The sequence below is a fragment of the Bombus vancouverensis genome, chromosome 6 (genome assembly GCF_051014615.1).
Source record: "Bombus vancouverensis nearcticus chromosome 6, iyBomVanc1_principal, whole genome shotgun sequence".
Taxonomy (NCBI): Eukaryota; Metazoa; Arthropoda; class Insecta; order Hymenoptera; family Apidae; genus Bombus; species Bombus vancouverensis.
Window position 1 is genome coordinate 18,948,582 of NC_134916.1, and position 16,036 is coordinate 18,964,617.

Consider the following 16,036-nt stretch of genomic DNA (forward strand, 5'->3'; position numbering starts at 1 on the left):
ATATCATTTATAAGAGTAATTACTCATTACGACATAATTTCCAGCTACAGAACAAAATAATTGCATAAAGCAGCCGGAACAGCGTATAACAACCGCTAGTTCTGGAATTTCTCATTAGAGGTAGGTAGAATCTTGGCTATCATCTTTTAAACACCAGACGAATAATAGACCCCTATAAATAATACTCTTCGTAAAACGCTTCTTATATAGTTCGCTATGCTACGAGTAACCAACTATAATCGACGAGCTTCGTAATCTTCGATCGATCGAAAATTCGCAAGAACAAAAAGAAAAAAAAAAAACGACAGTCCTTCGCGAAAAAGCACAAATCGAAATCTATGAAAAATCGCGCACGTTGCAATTCGATGAACACTCGTGTCACGTTTCACGCATGCACTCACGTACGTGGAAGCAATATTTAAGCGCACCTGCACTCTTGCTACGTGGAAATTCATCGAGACGTTTTAATTCACCACGAGGCATGATCGAGCGCGATGAGCACTCGGCTGAATTTCCACTCTATGTGTCATCCAAACGCGAAGTTATTCGGGAAAAAATTTTTACATCGCCTCTTTCCACTCGACTCCGTGCTCATCCTTTCTTCTATGGCCTTCCATATCTTTTCTTTCTCTTTTTTCTCTTTTTTGTCTTTCTAAGCGCTTTAACGTCGCACACGCACAAAGAAGTAACTGTAATTTCTCATTTATGTACTTTAACCTTATCGTATTATTTCCGATTCCATCGCATTTTTCTATCGATAAAAAGTTCCCAAGTCGAGAGCGAATATGGAAATTTCATGCGAGGGGAATTTTGTGAAACGTTAGAAATCATTTTGGTGGTGGAAACGGGAGGCAGCTCGAGATGTATACAAAATTCACAAATTGCAGTGGCATCCGTTTAATTTATTCCCCCCTCCCCCTAAATTTTAATCACTATCTTTTTACTGTTTATCCGTTTCTTTAGCAGTTAGTTTTCCTTCTGTCACTCGCGCTTGCTTCCTTCCTACTGCGACACCGTGTTTCGTGTTACAGTTTAGTTCTTTCTCTCCGCAACTTTCCTCGTTGCGTCCCTTTTCTTTGCAAGTTTTCCAAGTTTGCAAGTTCTCCCCCGTTATTTTTTACTTCTCCGATCCCTGGCGTACGATCTCTCTATTTGCTCCCTTCGCCTTGACTTCGGCCCGTCACGTTTCACCGCGTTTCACATCCGAACACGTTTCTCGGGCATATTGAGTTTCCATCAGCTGTTAGGCGAAGGCCCTTCGACTTTCAGCAACGCAGCAACGTTCTGTCACAAGCGAGCAACCTGAAGAACGTCTTCGCTCGATTCAAGCGGATCAAGCATCGCACGAAGATGTTTAAAGTTTGTCTTGCTCGAGAAACCCTCTTTAGGAACGTTTAAAAAGGGAACTGAAACATCGGTTCATTTGCTTGCAAATTTTGCAAGCTTTTGCTCATTTTGTAATGCACCCTTTCTACAATGAAAACATTCCCGAACGTTTGTTCAAAATACCTCGAGTACCTTTTAAGAGAAAAATCCTGTTCTCATCTTATCTATTGTTATTTTTATGAAATAGGAAATGTAATAGGTGGTTCCAAATTGCAATTTACGAGTGATACGTTAATTCCTAAATTTGACCGAAATATTCGTGGAAATCAGGTAAAAAATGTACTGTTTCGTTTGGCTGACGCGTAACCTTGAGCGTAACCCGTTCGAAATTGTGCACCGAAGCGAAGCTATTAGGAACTAAATGGATACGTTGCCTCGTTAACCGCATTAATAATATTCCGACGAGGGAAAAGCTTTACCTTCGAGCTGACAGCCAGGAGCTTTCTCTTTGTTCCGTAGAAAATCGAGTAATATCGCAGGTGGGAAAAAACTTATGACAAACGTTTATCGAATGCGATATAAAAGTATTAAATGGACGAATGTCGCTTGCCGCGCTACCTCAAACAGATTTCTTTTTCATACGCGATAGGAATTCTAATTTCGTGATGTGAAATTTAAACGAAGCGCGCAACAGAAATTAAGGAGACGCAAACAACAAGGAACAAGGAGATGCAAAACTACAGGCAACAAATGTATTTAGTATCGTAGCATCATATCCCTGGGGCATCGTATAACTGAATTACCGACGCTCTTCGCGATATCATATAGAGGTTGAATTTGAATTCAATTAGTTAACCATAAACCGAAACGAATAGTAATCTATCATTCGATACCGTGAAATTTAATATTTCAACATTATTTAATTCCAGAATTGAATATCGAAGCTTGAATATCGAAAGTTTCGATACGAGTCGATGTTAAAAAATGTCGATGACTTACGAGTCTTACGAAAATTTCCGATTCTACAATGCAATATCCACGAGCTTCCAAGAATTTTGAAATCGTGTCAAATTGCTCGCATTACTTACCGCATCTGCCGATTCCCTTCGACACGAATAAGCAAATTACTCAACTTCTTACTCAATTTCGATCGACTTTATTTTGTCATGCCATACACGCGCTCCATACATTTTGTAATACTTGGTCCTTTGTTACGAAGTGTTATTGCTCCTCACCAAGTCTTCCTCGCGACGATACGATCGTGACAGAGGTTTTAGAAACGTGACCTTCGAATGCGAACGAACGCAGAAGAAAGAATATTCTTTATTAAACGAGTTCCGATACCATTATTTTTCTATAAATAGACTCGTGGTTAACGTTGATAGTTTTTCGGTTGAATATTGTACGGTTGATTATTACAATTTTAGATTTAGACGGGATCGGGGAAAAAAAATTAATTAAGCAGAGTAGTTTAGTAATTAAACAGGGATCACGTGTCTAGCGAACTTACCATTCGTGGGTTGATGTTCCCGGTAGCCAGGATTATTTATGGTAGCTGCACGAGGATCACCGACAACCCTGATCTTCGTCGGATCACCGCCTCGTCGAGCATAAATACCTTCGTATACTGCGGTGACCAGCACGCCAAAGTTCAAAGCGATAGCAGCCAACTGTAACAATAAGTTTCATATCCTTTGGTCGATGAAAGTTTCAAACAAACTATGTATATCTGAACGATCGATTCGATAAATTATTTCTTAACTTTAAACATAATTTTATCGTAAATTATTATTTAATACGTATATCTTGCATTATTCGAATTCACGGTTACGGTTGTCGCACGGATTTTTACAAAACGTTCTAAGACAAAATTTCATTTTCTCTTAGGAAAATAGATCGCGGTTATAAATAGATTAACGGATCGAGAGAATTTACAAAGCGAGCATAAGTTTCCCGTCGTAGCCGATTCACCGTAAAATTATTTCCCCAAAAAAATGAAACTTCGGTTCATCAAATGATAATTCTTGATAAATCTTTCGATGAAACCGCAGAAGAGCGTTGGAACGTAAAAAGCACGATAAATACGACGTCCAACGATTAACGCAAATACTCGCAATTATCGTACCGAAAGTTTGCAGTCCGATGGAGCATCGATTATGCACGCTCATTATCGATGAAGCGAGTTCGTTATCGTGCCGCAACAATTCCAAGCCGCATAATTATCCACCTTTTGTCGGAAGAATACCAGTAAATTAACGATTACCACGAACAGACAAGGCTGAATTGCATATAATACTTTAAAAAACATTTCCTCTGGCATAGTTTATTTTTATATAAATTATTCAGAAAAATAAATTACCTATTTTACTTTTGAAAACGTTTTACTTTGTAAACAAAAATTATCAGAACGCTGACATCGTGACAGGATATATATTACCGAGGGAAAAAACTAAGAGGTATTTCATTAATCGCAAGGAAAAACTTCTTTCAATCCACAGCACCACGACGTACAATTAATATTTGGACGTTGTCGCGTCAAAATTTACCATTACTAAAATCTTCTAATTCGTCAATTACATCGATATCGTCCAGTTATCGCAACAGTGGTACATTGATTCGTTCACCTGAACGCGTCATACGTTGCCATTGTTCTAGAATCCGTAAGGTTCGTCCATATTGTTCTATAGGAAATGCTCGTTTTCAGCGCGCGTTGTTGTCTCTTGTTGCGAAATACGCTCGATCATTGAACGCAGGAAAAAGAACGGAGGAGGGTGGGAACGCGGAAAGAACATAGGAAAGGTGGAAGAAAACAGGAGATTCAATTAAGACGTAGAAAAGACGCGGGGAAGCCATTGTTTCGGCGCAATAATCGATTCACCGTTGTTTCTTTAGCTTCCGTTGTACCTTTCGCCGTATCGTTCCGCCGTATCGTTCCGCCGTATCGACCTGCGGCCGAGCAAAAGGAAAGAGGAAACGGGAAAACCAAATATACGGTCCGGTGACAATTTGATTAACAAACGCTGCTCCCTCTGGGATTTATTTATCAGCCCACGCGTACCGCTGTCGTTCATTAAGGCCAGAATGAAAAAATGTCGAAGCACGGTTAAATCTTGTACGCAGGAAGAGATTACAGAGATCAAGCTGGTGAAATAAAGCCATGGTATTAGGGGATGCTCGCAACAGGGTTTTAGACTTTGTACGTGCTTCCTCGAGATCCTAGGAAACCTGTACTTTATTTTAATAAAATATTTTACATTCGAATGTGAATCACGAACTTGATGTGAATTTATTTTTCAATACAATCGCTGGCGTATACTTTATATTCTACTTTATATCCTACTTTATTCTATTTATCGAACGACGCGACAGAATTATTCTTTAAGCGTCTAAGAGAATTGCTCGTTTCGTGAAAGAAATAAAATTTGGAAATTGCAAAAAAGGATTTCCTAACGATTATTTCTTGCCACGCAAGGGAAAGATTTTCGTTTCCTCGCCAGTTTTTCTCCGCTCAACGAAATAAGCGTAGACCCTCTGCCTCTTTACATTCAAGCTGCATTCACCAACGAAAGAAATACTTTACCATACAAACTCTGATTTTCTTTTGTTAAATTCACGTTATTATTGGCGTCAAGAATAAAATTTCATATTTCTTCTTCGAGCGTTAAAAAACATTTATATGCTAATTTTACCACATTTTCAAATTTATTCTTTTCTTATTAAGAAAAGTACAATTTTCATTGATACGATGCGCGTTAAATAATTCTGCCGAGCTTCTCGATATTTATCTGAAAAGTATATAACGTTTTCAACAGTCAATGTATTTTATTATATTTCGAGTACGGAATATTCGATGAAAGGAAAAGATCGAACGTATCGATTCGAGGCAAAAATGTATACGGTATTATTATTGTAATATAAAGGTTGTAATATAAAGTCGGTTTTCTATAGATCAACATTAGATCGTGTCTTTCAGTGAAACAGAGGTGAAAAATGTTAACTCGAACCTTCGATTCCATCCGATCGACTCCACTACTATTATTTTTATCCTATTATCTTTCTTTGTTGTTTTACTTTCCTCCTCGCAAAACGTTTTTATGGCGGGATCTCTGATATTTCCAACGTCTGAAAGAAATGCTTCGAGAAATTCACGATTGAAACAAGCAAATTCTTTAAAAGAACAATTGGCAAACTACTTTTCAATTTTTCCTAAATTCCTGAATATCAACCTTTTCACAAATTATCTAATTCGACGAACGACACAAACCTACAGTTATTAGCGATTATTTCTCCGACAAAAAAGCTTAATCTCATTTTCTACCAATGTCACGGACAAAAAATAAACGTCTCTTATATCTCACAAAAAAACTATAAAAAAAAAAGGTTAAACTATGGAATCTCGACGATCGTAGAATACGAAAGGCACTTCCGGCGAATGTGAAATCCCCATGGCTTAACTTTACATCGTTATAAATCGCGGCTTCGTTTCACCTTGCCCTGTTTCTGTTTGTTCATTTTGTCCAGCTCGATCTCGTCCTTGGCCTCTCTCAGAAGGCTGCGTCTCTTCTTTTCCATCATCTTGCATCCAGTACTGTAGTACAGCCGTGTGGCGATCCTCACGTAACACGGATAAAGTGTATTTCATAAAAAACTTGGTACGTTTCACACAGCACAGTTTTATATTCACGAATATGACGGTTCCGTGTCCTTTAACATTTGTAACTTTTCATTCTCGACTTTCGCTCCATTCTGCTTTCCACTTTCTTTTAATCGAAGAATCAAAAACTTCTTTTACAATAGAAATTTCTTCTATAGATTCAACTGTGTAAGTTTCTTTAGAAGAAGTTTTCAAAGGTTCGACGAAGCGATTTCGAAGCGATAGATCATCGTAATTAGAAATTTTATATAGTCTTTGAATTAATCGGTGAACGTAGATCGAAGAAGATGTTCGCCTTAAGGTTAACGTCCACCGATCACTGATCGCGAGCCGTATCACTGATCAATCGTGCAACAGTATCGATAGATAACGCGTCTCGATCTCGTGTTTCATCGTAGCTAGCTACCGAATGGCAACCTGTTTAACAACTTTCGCTATGAAACACAACAATCCTTACGAAACGCTTTACGTTTTTGCGACGAGGCTGCTCCGAATCGCGATCTCGTTTCTCGAAAATTATTTTACGTACGCTTGATACACAGCGTTCGTTAATAGCCTGTTGATAATGAAAAATAAAACAAGAATCTCTAAAAACACTCGCTGGAAGTTTGTCGACATTCGGAGAACTGATCGACGAAAACGCTATTCCACGCGTCGAACAACAGCTCGGTCAATAAAAGACATGACTGCGATTTGTCTGTCGTTAAAAAAAAAAAAAAAAAAAATAATTCCAAGGAAGAAACGGGAACAGAAATCACTGGTAAAGTTCGTAGGCCGAGTACACGATCGTGGAAAAGTTGTATGGTAAAACGAAGGAACGGGGACGCACGTTGCTGGCAAACGATCCGCGCCAAAACGTTCACTGAGGGTCCGCCAATGTCGTCTCATTGTTTTTAAAGTGTCCAACAGTCGTGGGTGCTCTGACACATACTAACTAAGCCCCTGCGGGGGGCTTAACGAAACACCTGCGAGCTGTTTCTGATCAGGTGGCCTTTAAGTATTTAATTCCTCGATCGTGCGCGACTCGCGTATACGTTTCACACTTCGTTTGGAATCTGCGTACGGTACACATATTACGTATGTACATACGTTTATTTCAATATGATACGTATTATTTGAAACACGTCGTACGATTATCGGTAGAACGATCGATTTCTGTGGCATCGATTCGATCCACCAGATAGAAAATCGGTCGCGTGTTAATTGGATTTAACGTGGAAATTATTCAATGCGCACAGCTACATAGTAAATGTATCGCGACAAGTATAATTCCAGTTGAGCCAAGAAGAATGATAATGGTTAATGAGTGTCTAATTACGATACGTTGTCGGAAACAATGATTACGTCAGTGTGATATTACGTAATCTTGTTAAGTGACACTGTTTCCGATTCTTGCATGTAGATTTTTAGAGTAATCGCCGAGCGACGGACGATCGATCGGCAATTTTAATATTTGCAACGACGTCCTTTGAATTTAAAAGATTCGTTTCGAAAACGAGGTCACTGATAAATAGCTGTAAAATTATTGAGAGGAGCGCACGTTCCTCTTTCTTATCTTTTATCTTTTATCTTGTATCGGAAAAATAAAGCCAAATAAAAATGTTGCAATAACTGATATCCAATTTATCTACTGTTTATTTTTCTATAAAAAATTATATCTTCTAAATAACACGTTTTTAACACGGTTCTTTTTTTCAAAATATAATGTAGCTAGTACATTTAAACACGAAAGTAAGGAATCACCGTAAGTTTCTCTAGAACTTTCTTTCATAAAATTATATACGCCGACCGTTTCAAATGTCGCTTCGAGACTCAAGCGTACCGTGGAAAACGGTGAAAAGAAGTCGGAATTTTCTACCTAAATACATTTGTCATTCCATTGATTACCGTTCTAATAACTTGGCTGCAGCCAAAGAGAAACTCGACGCATCGGTACGATGTTACGATACACCGATGGATAGTCGAGGCGTATCGTCGTCATCATCCTTATCTCTTGCGGTGTTCCAATAACCGCGATATTTCTACAAGTCGACGTCATTATGCTACATGCAAATTCGTACCAGTTTCGTTTTAACGTCGATAAACCACGAAGTTTTCTATCTACAAATAAAAAGGCTATCGGTGTTTACCATCGTTAATGAGTCTACGAATCAATTAACGACGTAATTTTCAAACAAATTCTGCAAATTACGATCAAACGACGACAAAGAAACGGATTATATTCTGGAAAATTCGAAATTTCAAGCAACTAACGTTTCTATTATTTTTCCTCAAAGACAAGATATCGTAGTGCGAAAGTAACTGTTTTGTCAATTGTCAATTCGCTGATATTACGAGTTGGTAAATCTCTGTACAACAGGTTCCGTATGTAATATTCAAGATAATCCGTAACTGGTGGCGCAATTGGTGGTACAATTGGCTGATTCTTTTGGTGGTACAATTGGCTGATTTTTTCGTATGACGTTTCGTTTCCGAGAAAATCGAGCTTGAAAATTTGTCAAATATGCTTAAGCTTTTTGTTAATTCCAGACTGAACAAGAGTAGAGATAATCGACATACATGCGAAGATAAGTAAGACACGTAGTAGATAAATAAAAAAAAAAATACAATTCTTGATAAAAGGCTTTCTTTTCGAGAAAAATAAATTTAAAACGTTTCGTATCGTGCGCGTGTACCGGACAAGTTGCTAACGTTCCTAAAGTTCTTCAAACTTTATTTTCTTGAAAATAATAGGAAGAATTTTATTTTACCTAGTTTGCGCTTGGCCAACTTTAAGCAGACTTGATAAATTTTCACACACGATTTTCTCGGAAACGAAGCGTCATATGAAAAAATGTTACTTCGCGTTCTTGCCTTATTTTCGTCACGTAGAATCACACTCTGTATCCACTTATACTGGCAATTACAGACCACCCTGTGTAAATACAACTACTTTAACAAATCCAAGAACCCTCTCTTAATATTAAACGCCAAGCTGTCACTCGTGTTTCATCGCAATATTCCAATAACTAGTTCCCCTGTCATATATGAAATACTAAAATATCCTGCGGCACACGTCTGCTTCGATATAACGTAGCGAACACTTACAAGAACTAAGATCAGCTTTGTCACGCGTAACCATACCGTGCAAGGCAGCGTTTGTTCGGAAAAGCCACGGGACCGAGGCTGATCTGTCCACAGAGTCGCAACATCTGTGCTCGAGTGGCTTCGTCAGGAAATCGCTATCGAGATAACGAGAGCCTGGTTGCTCGACAGGTGAACGTGCAACGGTTTCACTTCCTTTCAGATAGGAGCAACAGGTTTCGACAAAGAGGCAACACGCTCCATCGAAATATCGTGGAGGAACACAGCAGCGGTCGGTAGTTTCCCTCGTTAAGTGTACTATGCTAATGAGAAGGATCCTGAAGGAAACTAGCTCGATGGACGAGTTAATCGGTCTCGAGGAAAATTACGCTGGTGAAAGTTTCAGGCTGATTTATCAGCACGAACGAAACGGAGATTCGAATAGTGGAGAGGAAATTTTGGAGAAAAAGCCGAAGGAACTTAATCGAAGGGGAACGAAGGAATCTGAGAATTAAAGCAGCTGTGTCAGTGAATCGAGGTAATCGAATGACCAAACTTCTTATTACACTGGCTGGTTTTAGATGTTGTGTTTTTCATTATTAAGAATAAGTGGAAAATTTAGTTTTGATATATTTGAAAAAATACAAAATAAACAATCGTAACCGAAATATTCGTAAGAATATAAACTTCCATAAATATTTATACGATAGTTATACGCATATATGTATTCATTTCCATCGTATCTCTTCGATTCTAATCATCTCTGTGTACCACTAGGAGTCGATAGTTACGGTAGAATTGATTGCATAGAGTAATTTAACGTAATGGAAACGAGATAAGAATAGAGGATAACAAATGAGACTGTTTCCATAGAAAAATATAAGCTGGAATTAAAATCTATATATTTGCATATATGTATAAACGTAGTAAAAGCAGAGTTGGAGGCATTCGATTAAAACTCTTATATAGATAATACTGGCTCGAAGCTCGAATAACACGAATACACGCGAGAGCTTTATCTTGTAATTTAAACGCTTCTCTGACAAATACCTCTTCAGGAAATTGAAAAATACATTTTTTCAACAAAATCTGGTACGTGGACTGGTTGTAGGCACACGAAAAAAGACTTAGAAACAGGATTTGCAAGCTTACCTGCATATAAAACGCTTCTCCCCTCGTGATAACGAAGCTGCTAGCTCTGTCATCGGTTTGTAGGGCAAACAGACTCGCTGCTACGATTGCCAAGGAAGCTGGAACAAAAATATTCATACTCTACGGTTTTCGTATAAACAGAAAATATATCTCTACATAATACGTATCTAAATATTTTTATAATTCAGTAAACAAATAATTTTTTTTTTTTTTTTTTTTTTTTTTTTGAAGAGGCAACATTGACCGAAGGGGAAAAATTCATTCATTAAACGCGGTCGACTGCACGATCTATGAGTTTAACGCGTATCACTTTACAGCAACAAGATCCACCGCAGATATTCGATTCTTCGTCTAAGGGTAAGTAGGCCAGTAAGTAGACAAGTGACTGGTAATCCTACCGTGGTCAGCCTATTGCAAAACTCTCCGACACTGTCTGATGCAAAAGGACTTCTCCGCCTGAATTACGCTCTACAATTTCCACGTGTTCCGCAATTTTGCAAATTATAACAATTTAAAGAATCGCGTAGACACCGAATTCCTCTACGCGTAATACGACCTCGTTAAAATGTATAAAAAATACAAATAAAAGTTGCAATCTCGGAAAATAAAGACGCCAAACGTAATCGATATATCGTTAATTGCAATTGTGGGGGTAGAAATAAAAAAAGTCATATTAAACAAAGAGAGCGGCGAGTAGAAAACGAAACTGAGGCACATTTCCATAATTAAATAAATCTTGAAATTCATTTCCATTTATATTTTCCACGATACCATTCAGACCATCGTAAAGTTCTGCCTGTATGAGACACGTGTGCTAATCAGTTTGCAATTAAAGTGAAATATTTACCCAATGCCATATATTCGACTATTTCGTTCCAATTTATAGTATTCTCGAATAACAAATTTCATTTGTTGCTTCTCTTTTCTCGCCATTCAATTATATCGTATATTTCACGCTTAATTAATATCCACGCCTACTTCACTCAAACAATCCCGTTTCGAAGACCAGTTTCGCAATTATCAATTATTCAATGGAACTCAACTATAAACGAGTTATCTACAGATAACTTGCATAAGATAGTTTCCTGTTTGCAACCTGATTATCCGATATTTATCGATAGCGAATGTTAACCAGACAGAAATGATCAAGAGGAATTTCAAGCGGATCGTAATTAACCTTATCAGAATCGAATTTTTCCTTATAGAAAATTTTTTATTAGCTATTAATAGTAAAAACGTATGTCTTTACTTCTTCGAATGTCTTCCAAATAAAACCTAGTTTATTAAAGGTATAATATGCGCATACGAAACATCCTTAGACCGCGGATATCTATGCCAATGCATGTTTTTATAAATATAATATATATATAAAATATATACTATATAAACAAAAATTATATATAAAAATCTGCGGTCTATCCATTGCACTGAATGGTAAATAATAGGTGATACTATCGCATTGATTCGAACGATTATATTCTTAGAAATACTCACTGGCCAATGTGGCAAGAGCCACTTTCCCTATCAGAGCAGTGCTGTACGAAATAATAACTCGTTTCGCCGAGGAAGCCATCGCCAGTTGTAGCACGGCAAGACCGACCAGGATCGCCAAAAGAGCAGAGGCGGCCGCAGCGGCTAATCCTGCCACCCACACAGCCACTGAAAAAAGAGAAAATCTTTATGTCACTTTCGATTCGTCATCTTCCACGATCCATTTGCTTCGATAAAACGATTATTTCCGTGATAAAGATTACTTCCAAGTTTCCGCAGTCTTGGACACTTTGGCTTATTTAGGTATTTTGTGGCTAATGTCTTCTGTGACTTTTTGCAACAGGATTTTTATTTTGTTTTGTTAGCAGACTACTGGAATAAGCAGTTGAACCGTTTGGCTTATTTCACGGTGTTGGAAACATAGTCAGATGTACTCTTCTAAAGGAATCTTATTATAATACCTTTCTTTCGTTACAGATAACATTCATTCAACTATTGATTGTATTACACGTAATAAAAATGTTATATGTTATAGTAAATAACTTTTTTTTTTTTTTTTTTTTTTTGGAAAAATGATTTTGACTCAGGTAATGACTCAGGGAGGTAAGGTAGGTAATGACATCTAAAATAAACTTACACACTGGCTGGAATCTGGAAACCCCTTGGCCGCATCTTTCTCTACCGTACAGTAGAAGCTTGCATTGCCTCCAAGGACCAAAGTATCCTTTCTCGGCTGCCGATCCGGCTGTAAAGTCAAAAGTAAAATCACGTTTGATAATCTTCGGTAAAATGATATTGGACTATTCGAAGACACTTTTCTTTCATATGCTACTCTCAAATACTCAGTTTTTCCATGACTCCTTAACACTCGCAACTTTGTCGTTTGCTACAAACGTTTGCCAAATGTTCGCGGAATTTATCAATTGTAATACTCATTTTTAGAATATATTACAAGTTTTTAACACAACTACATAATTCTAAACAACGTAGAGAACAACTACGATCTTCGTCTTCTCTTTCACTTTAGTTTCAACATCAACGATCGACTGTCGCAAAGTTGAAGCCACGAGTCCTCAGTTTCTGTGACGTAACGACCCAAGATTCTCTTTGATCAGAAAGTCACCGAAGCGTTACCACGGTCCCCCTCTGCGTCCAAGTGACACAGCGTCCAAGCTAGTTAACGCACGTAGATACCATAAAACATGGGAGGAAACGACGCGGTCTCCGAAACCGATAACAAATCCAACTCGTCATCGGTTTTATCGTACTCGTTCGAGCTCGACAAATTTTCAACCCGATAAGTCCTTCCTGGACGCGAGTATTACGCAACTACTCGAGCAGCTCGTGACCGCGAAGGGAAAAAAAGACGGATAACGAGCGGCAGAGCGACGTTCCTAGTCGCGAGAACGTGATCTCGACGACGATCTCGAGGAGAGCACGGACAATCGAAAACCGCAATTTCGCGTTGCTCGTTTTGCCGTTCAAACGGCCCATAAAGTTCACCTATACACTGCGTGCGTTTGCTTTTCTTCTGCCATGTTCATTTTCATTCTTTCGGAAGTTGCTAGAACAAAAGTGGAAAATCTATCCTGCTTCGTCGAATGGAAATCGATGTTATCATTTAATGGCAAAAATGTGCAGTGATGCGCTAACGTTTAAAATTTAGAGATCGCCTTTCTTGAAAGCGGATTCAGATATAAACCATATAGAAACTATACCGGTCAACTTTGTCCTGGTTAATTCCTATTTTTATAGAATTTATAATTTAAGGAAATCTAATTTATGTAAAGAATTTTGAGATTTGGTATGTATAGCAGGTAATATTGTAGTATGTGTGATATTCTTTTTAATCTAATTCTTTTTAATCTAATTTAAGCGTATTGTTATATAATTTTTTATGTAATCTCTACTCGATAGTATGTAATTGCTTCACGCTTGATACAAGATCATCGATAGGAGGGCATTGCGTTTAATACCGGCGAATTTTGAAGGATGTATCGTATAATATTTCACAGGACGAAATATGGTTTTCGCTGTTATTGCTTTGCTACGTGACCGATGAATGGTGGCGGATTAAAAATTGCGGAAGACAGGGTGCGGTTCGAGTCGAGAAAATGATGGATGGATAATTTATTAGGCCATGTTCCCGTGAATATTTTGCGGACGGTTTTAGCGTTCTCATTCGGTGTTACATTTAGAAACACGATTGGTGACAGCGTGGCGTTTCATCGAGGTGTAAATCTGGAGCGTTGATAACTTTAAACGAAAATTGGCTCGTAGTGTTCTATTTTCTATCCGTTCTATTTTCTTTTCGCAAAAGTTTCACGTACAACATGGTTTCGACGTTTAACATGGTAAGATATAAGAAACAGAAAAAGATGCTGTTATGCCAATATTTAATTCGCATCCTTTGGAACAAATTGCCGCGTACATCTTTATAGATTAATTTTATTAGATTTTATACGAATAACGTAAAAATGTAAAATAAGATTTCTATTAACATTTACTCAGAAAGGTCTAAAGTGCCGAACATGCAACACGGAAATTGTAGAAAGACACAGTTCCTTTGGCATCTCACCGTTAACCTCTCCCTTGCTATTCTACTTTGTTGGCTTGTGTTTTACCGAAGCGTATGACATCTTCGTTATTAAACAATCACTAATAATTGTCAAAGATCCTCGAGTCGTAGCAGTATTGATCTCGTTAAGACGACAGGAAACTTTCTCTTCCCCCTACGATCACGAAAAGTATTACAAATATTCTAGATACATCGACGAAACGTTCTTATCGTATAGCGAAATTGACAAAACTTCACGCAGACATTCAACGTCGATTCGTTAGTTAATTCAATCAAATTACGTTTAATTGAACGAAATAATCGAATAAATATCCAAATGATTAATTCGATAAGTAAATCCCAATTAGTAGTTTGATGAACAAAAAATAAGAAAGAAAAAAGTAACTATTCGGGCAAGTAAGGATAAGAAGGCGAGCAAAACGTTACGTAAGATCTTTGTCTTTCTCTATTTTCTTGAAAACTGATCGAGATGCTCGAGGAACCTAACAAGGATCATTCGAGAACTTCGAACGACCCATTCGATTTGTCAACTTGGAATTTTGTTACGAAATAACGCCGATACGAATCAATAACTTGGAAGAAGCGAACTAATTCTCAAGTTTACGCGAATGCTTAACGTCGAAACGTATGCTCAACATATTAGATTGCCGAATGGTTCGTGTGCTCGCGGCCTGGTTCGCTTTCCTCTCGAAAATCGTAAGCTCGTCAGGGCGCGCGAACAAAAATGCAATTTGTCACGGCATTGTGACTCGCGCTCGCGTATTCGCACACGACGTGTGAAAAAATCGAGTAACTGGGGCAAGAAACGTTCAACACGCGTTCCTTGCAATTCGTATTAACGTCTTTTCCGCTTCGGCGGCGTTCCCGAAGACCAGATCTCGTCGTCCGCTCCACCACCACCACCACCGCCGCCAGTCCTCGAAAGTTAGAAGCGTTCGGATTACGTTTTCTCACTAATTATCAAGCCCGTCATTTCCAAATGAACTTAAGGAAACCGCCGAGCCAATTTCTCGCCAAAGATGTATAATGTCTCAAGTCTGAAAATTCAAACGACTATCGTGGAAATAATTTGTAAGAGAATCGAAAACTTTGATCGTTAATTATGGCGATTATTGCCATTACTAGTGCGCAATTTGTCCAAGGAATTAAGGAAACGTTCGTTTTTTAATTCAATTCCTTGATGTCATTTGAGTCTGTTTAAAAAATTCCTACAATCGATAAGGATTCATTTACGATTGTAGATAGACTAGTTTCCATTTATTTAACAGCGAACTGTAAGGTCTAATTGCAGTAGAAAATTATTATACTCAATCACGTAACGATGAGAAAATGTTGTTTCCTTTACGTTATAGATAATTCCCACTGGTTCTGAGGATCTCCGATCAAATATTTACGTGTATAATATTTACGTCCATAAATAAAAAAAAAAAAAAAATGGTTAAGATCGTCCTATTCTAAATGTCAATATCGTTGCTGTTAAATATAGTACAATTTTTTTTAGTAATTATAACACTTTTATCCTAGATCCCTTTTACAATTAATTCTTGCAGATTTCTCGAAACGACGATTTTTTTCTCCAGTCTTGTAGATAAAATATTGAAATTAAAATAGATACATATTAGAATCTTTACGACACATAAGACACATTTTCATTCCAGTCTCACTACCTTGTGAGTAAAAATTTGCATATCCGTAATCAAATCGTCGTTCCGTGTACGATAGTAACGATTCCCAGGGTGTAGGAAGTAGTTGATTGCAGTTCTACGGATCAG

At 37.8% G+C, this 16,036-nt stretch overlaps 1 protein-coding gene across 2 annotated transcripts in view; it reads right to left on the minus strand.

Moving 5' to 3' along the window:
- Window positions 1–16,036, minus strand: part of LOC117159747 (uncharacterized) — a 54,403-nt gene that overhangs the window by 6,231 nt on the left and 32,136 nt on the right. For both annotated transcript variants that reach the window (XM_033339883.2, XM_033339882.2), the window contains 4 exons: window positions 12,324–12,431; window positions 11,690–11,854; window positions 10,196–10,293; window positions 2,837–2,996 (listed from right to left, as the gene is read on the minus strand). In XM_033339883.2, coding sequence (XP_033195774.1) covers window positions 2,837–2,996; window positions 10,196–10,293; window positions 11,690–11,854; window positions 12,324–12,431 — 531 coding nt within the window. The remainder of the gene's footprint in view (window positions 1–2,836; window positions 2,997–10,195; window positions 10,294–11,689; window positions 11,855–12,323; window positions 12,432–16,036) is intronic.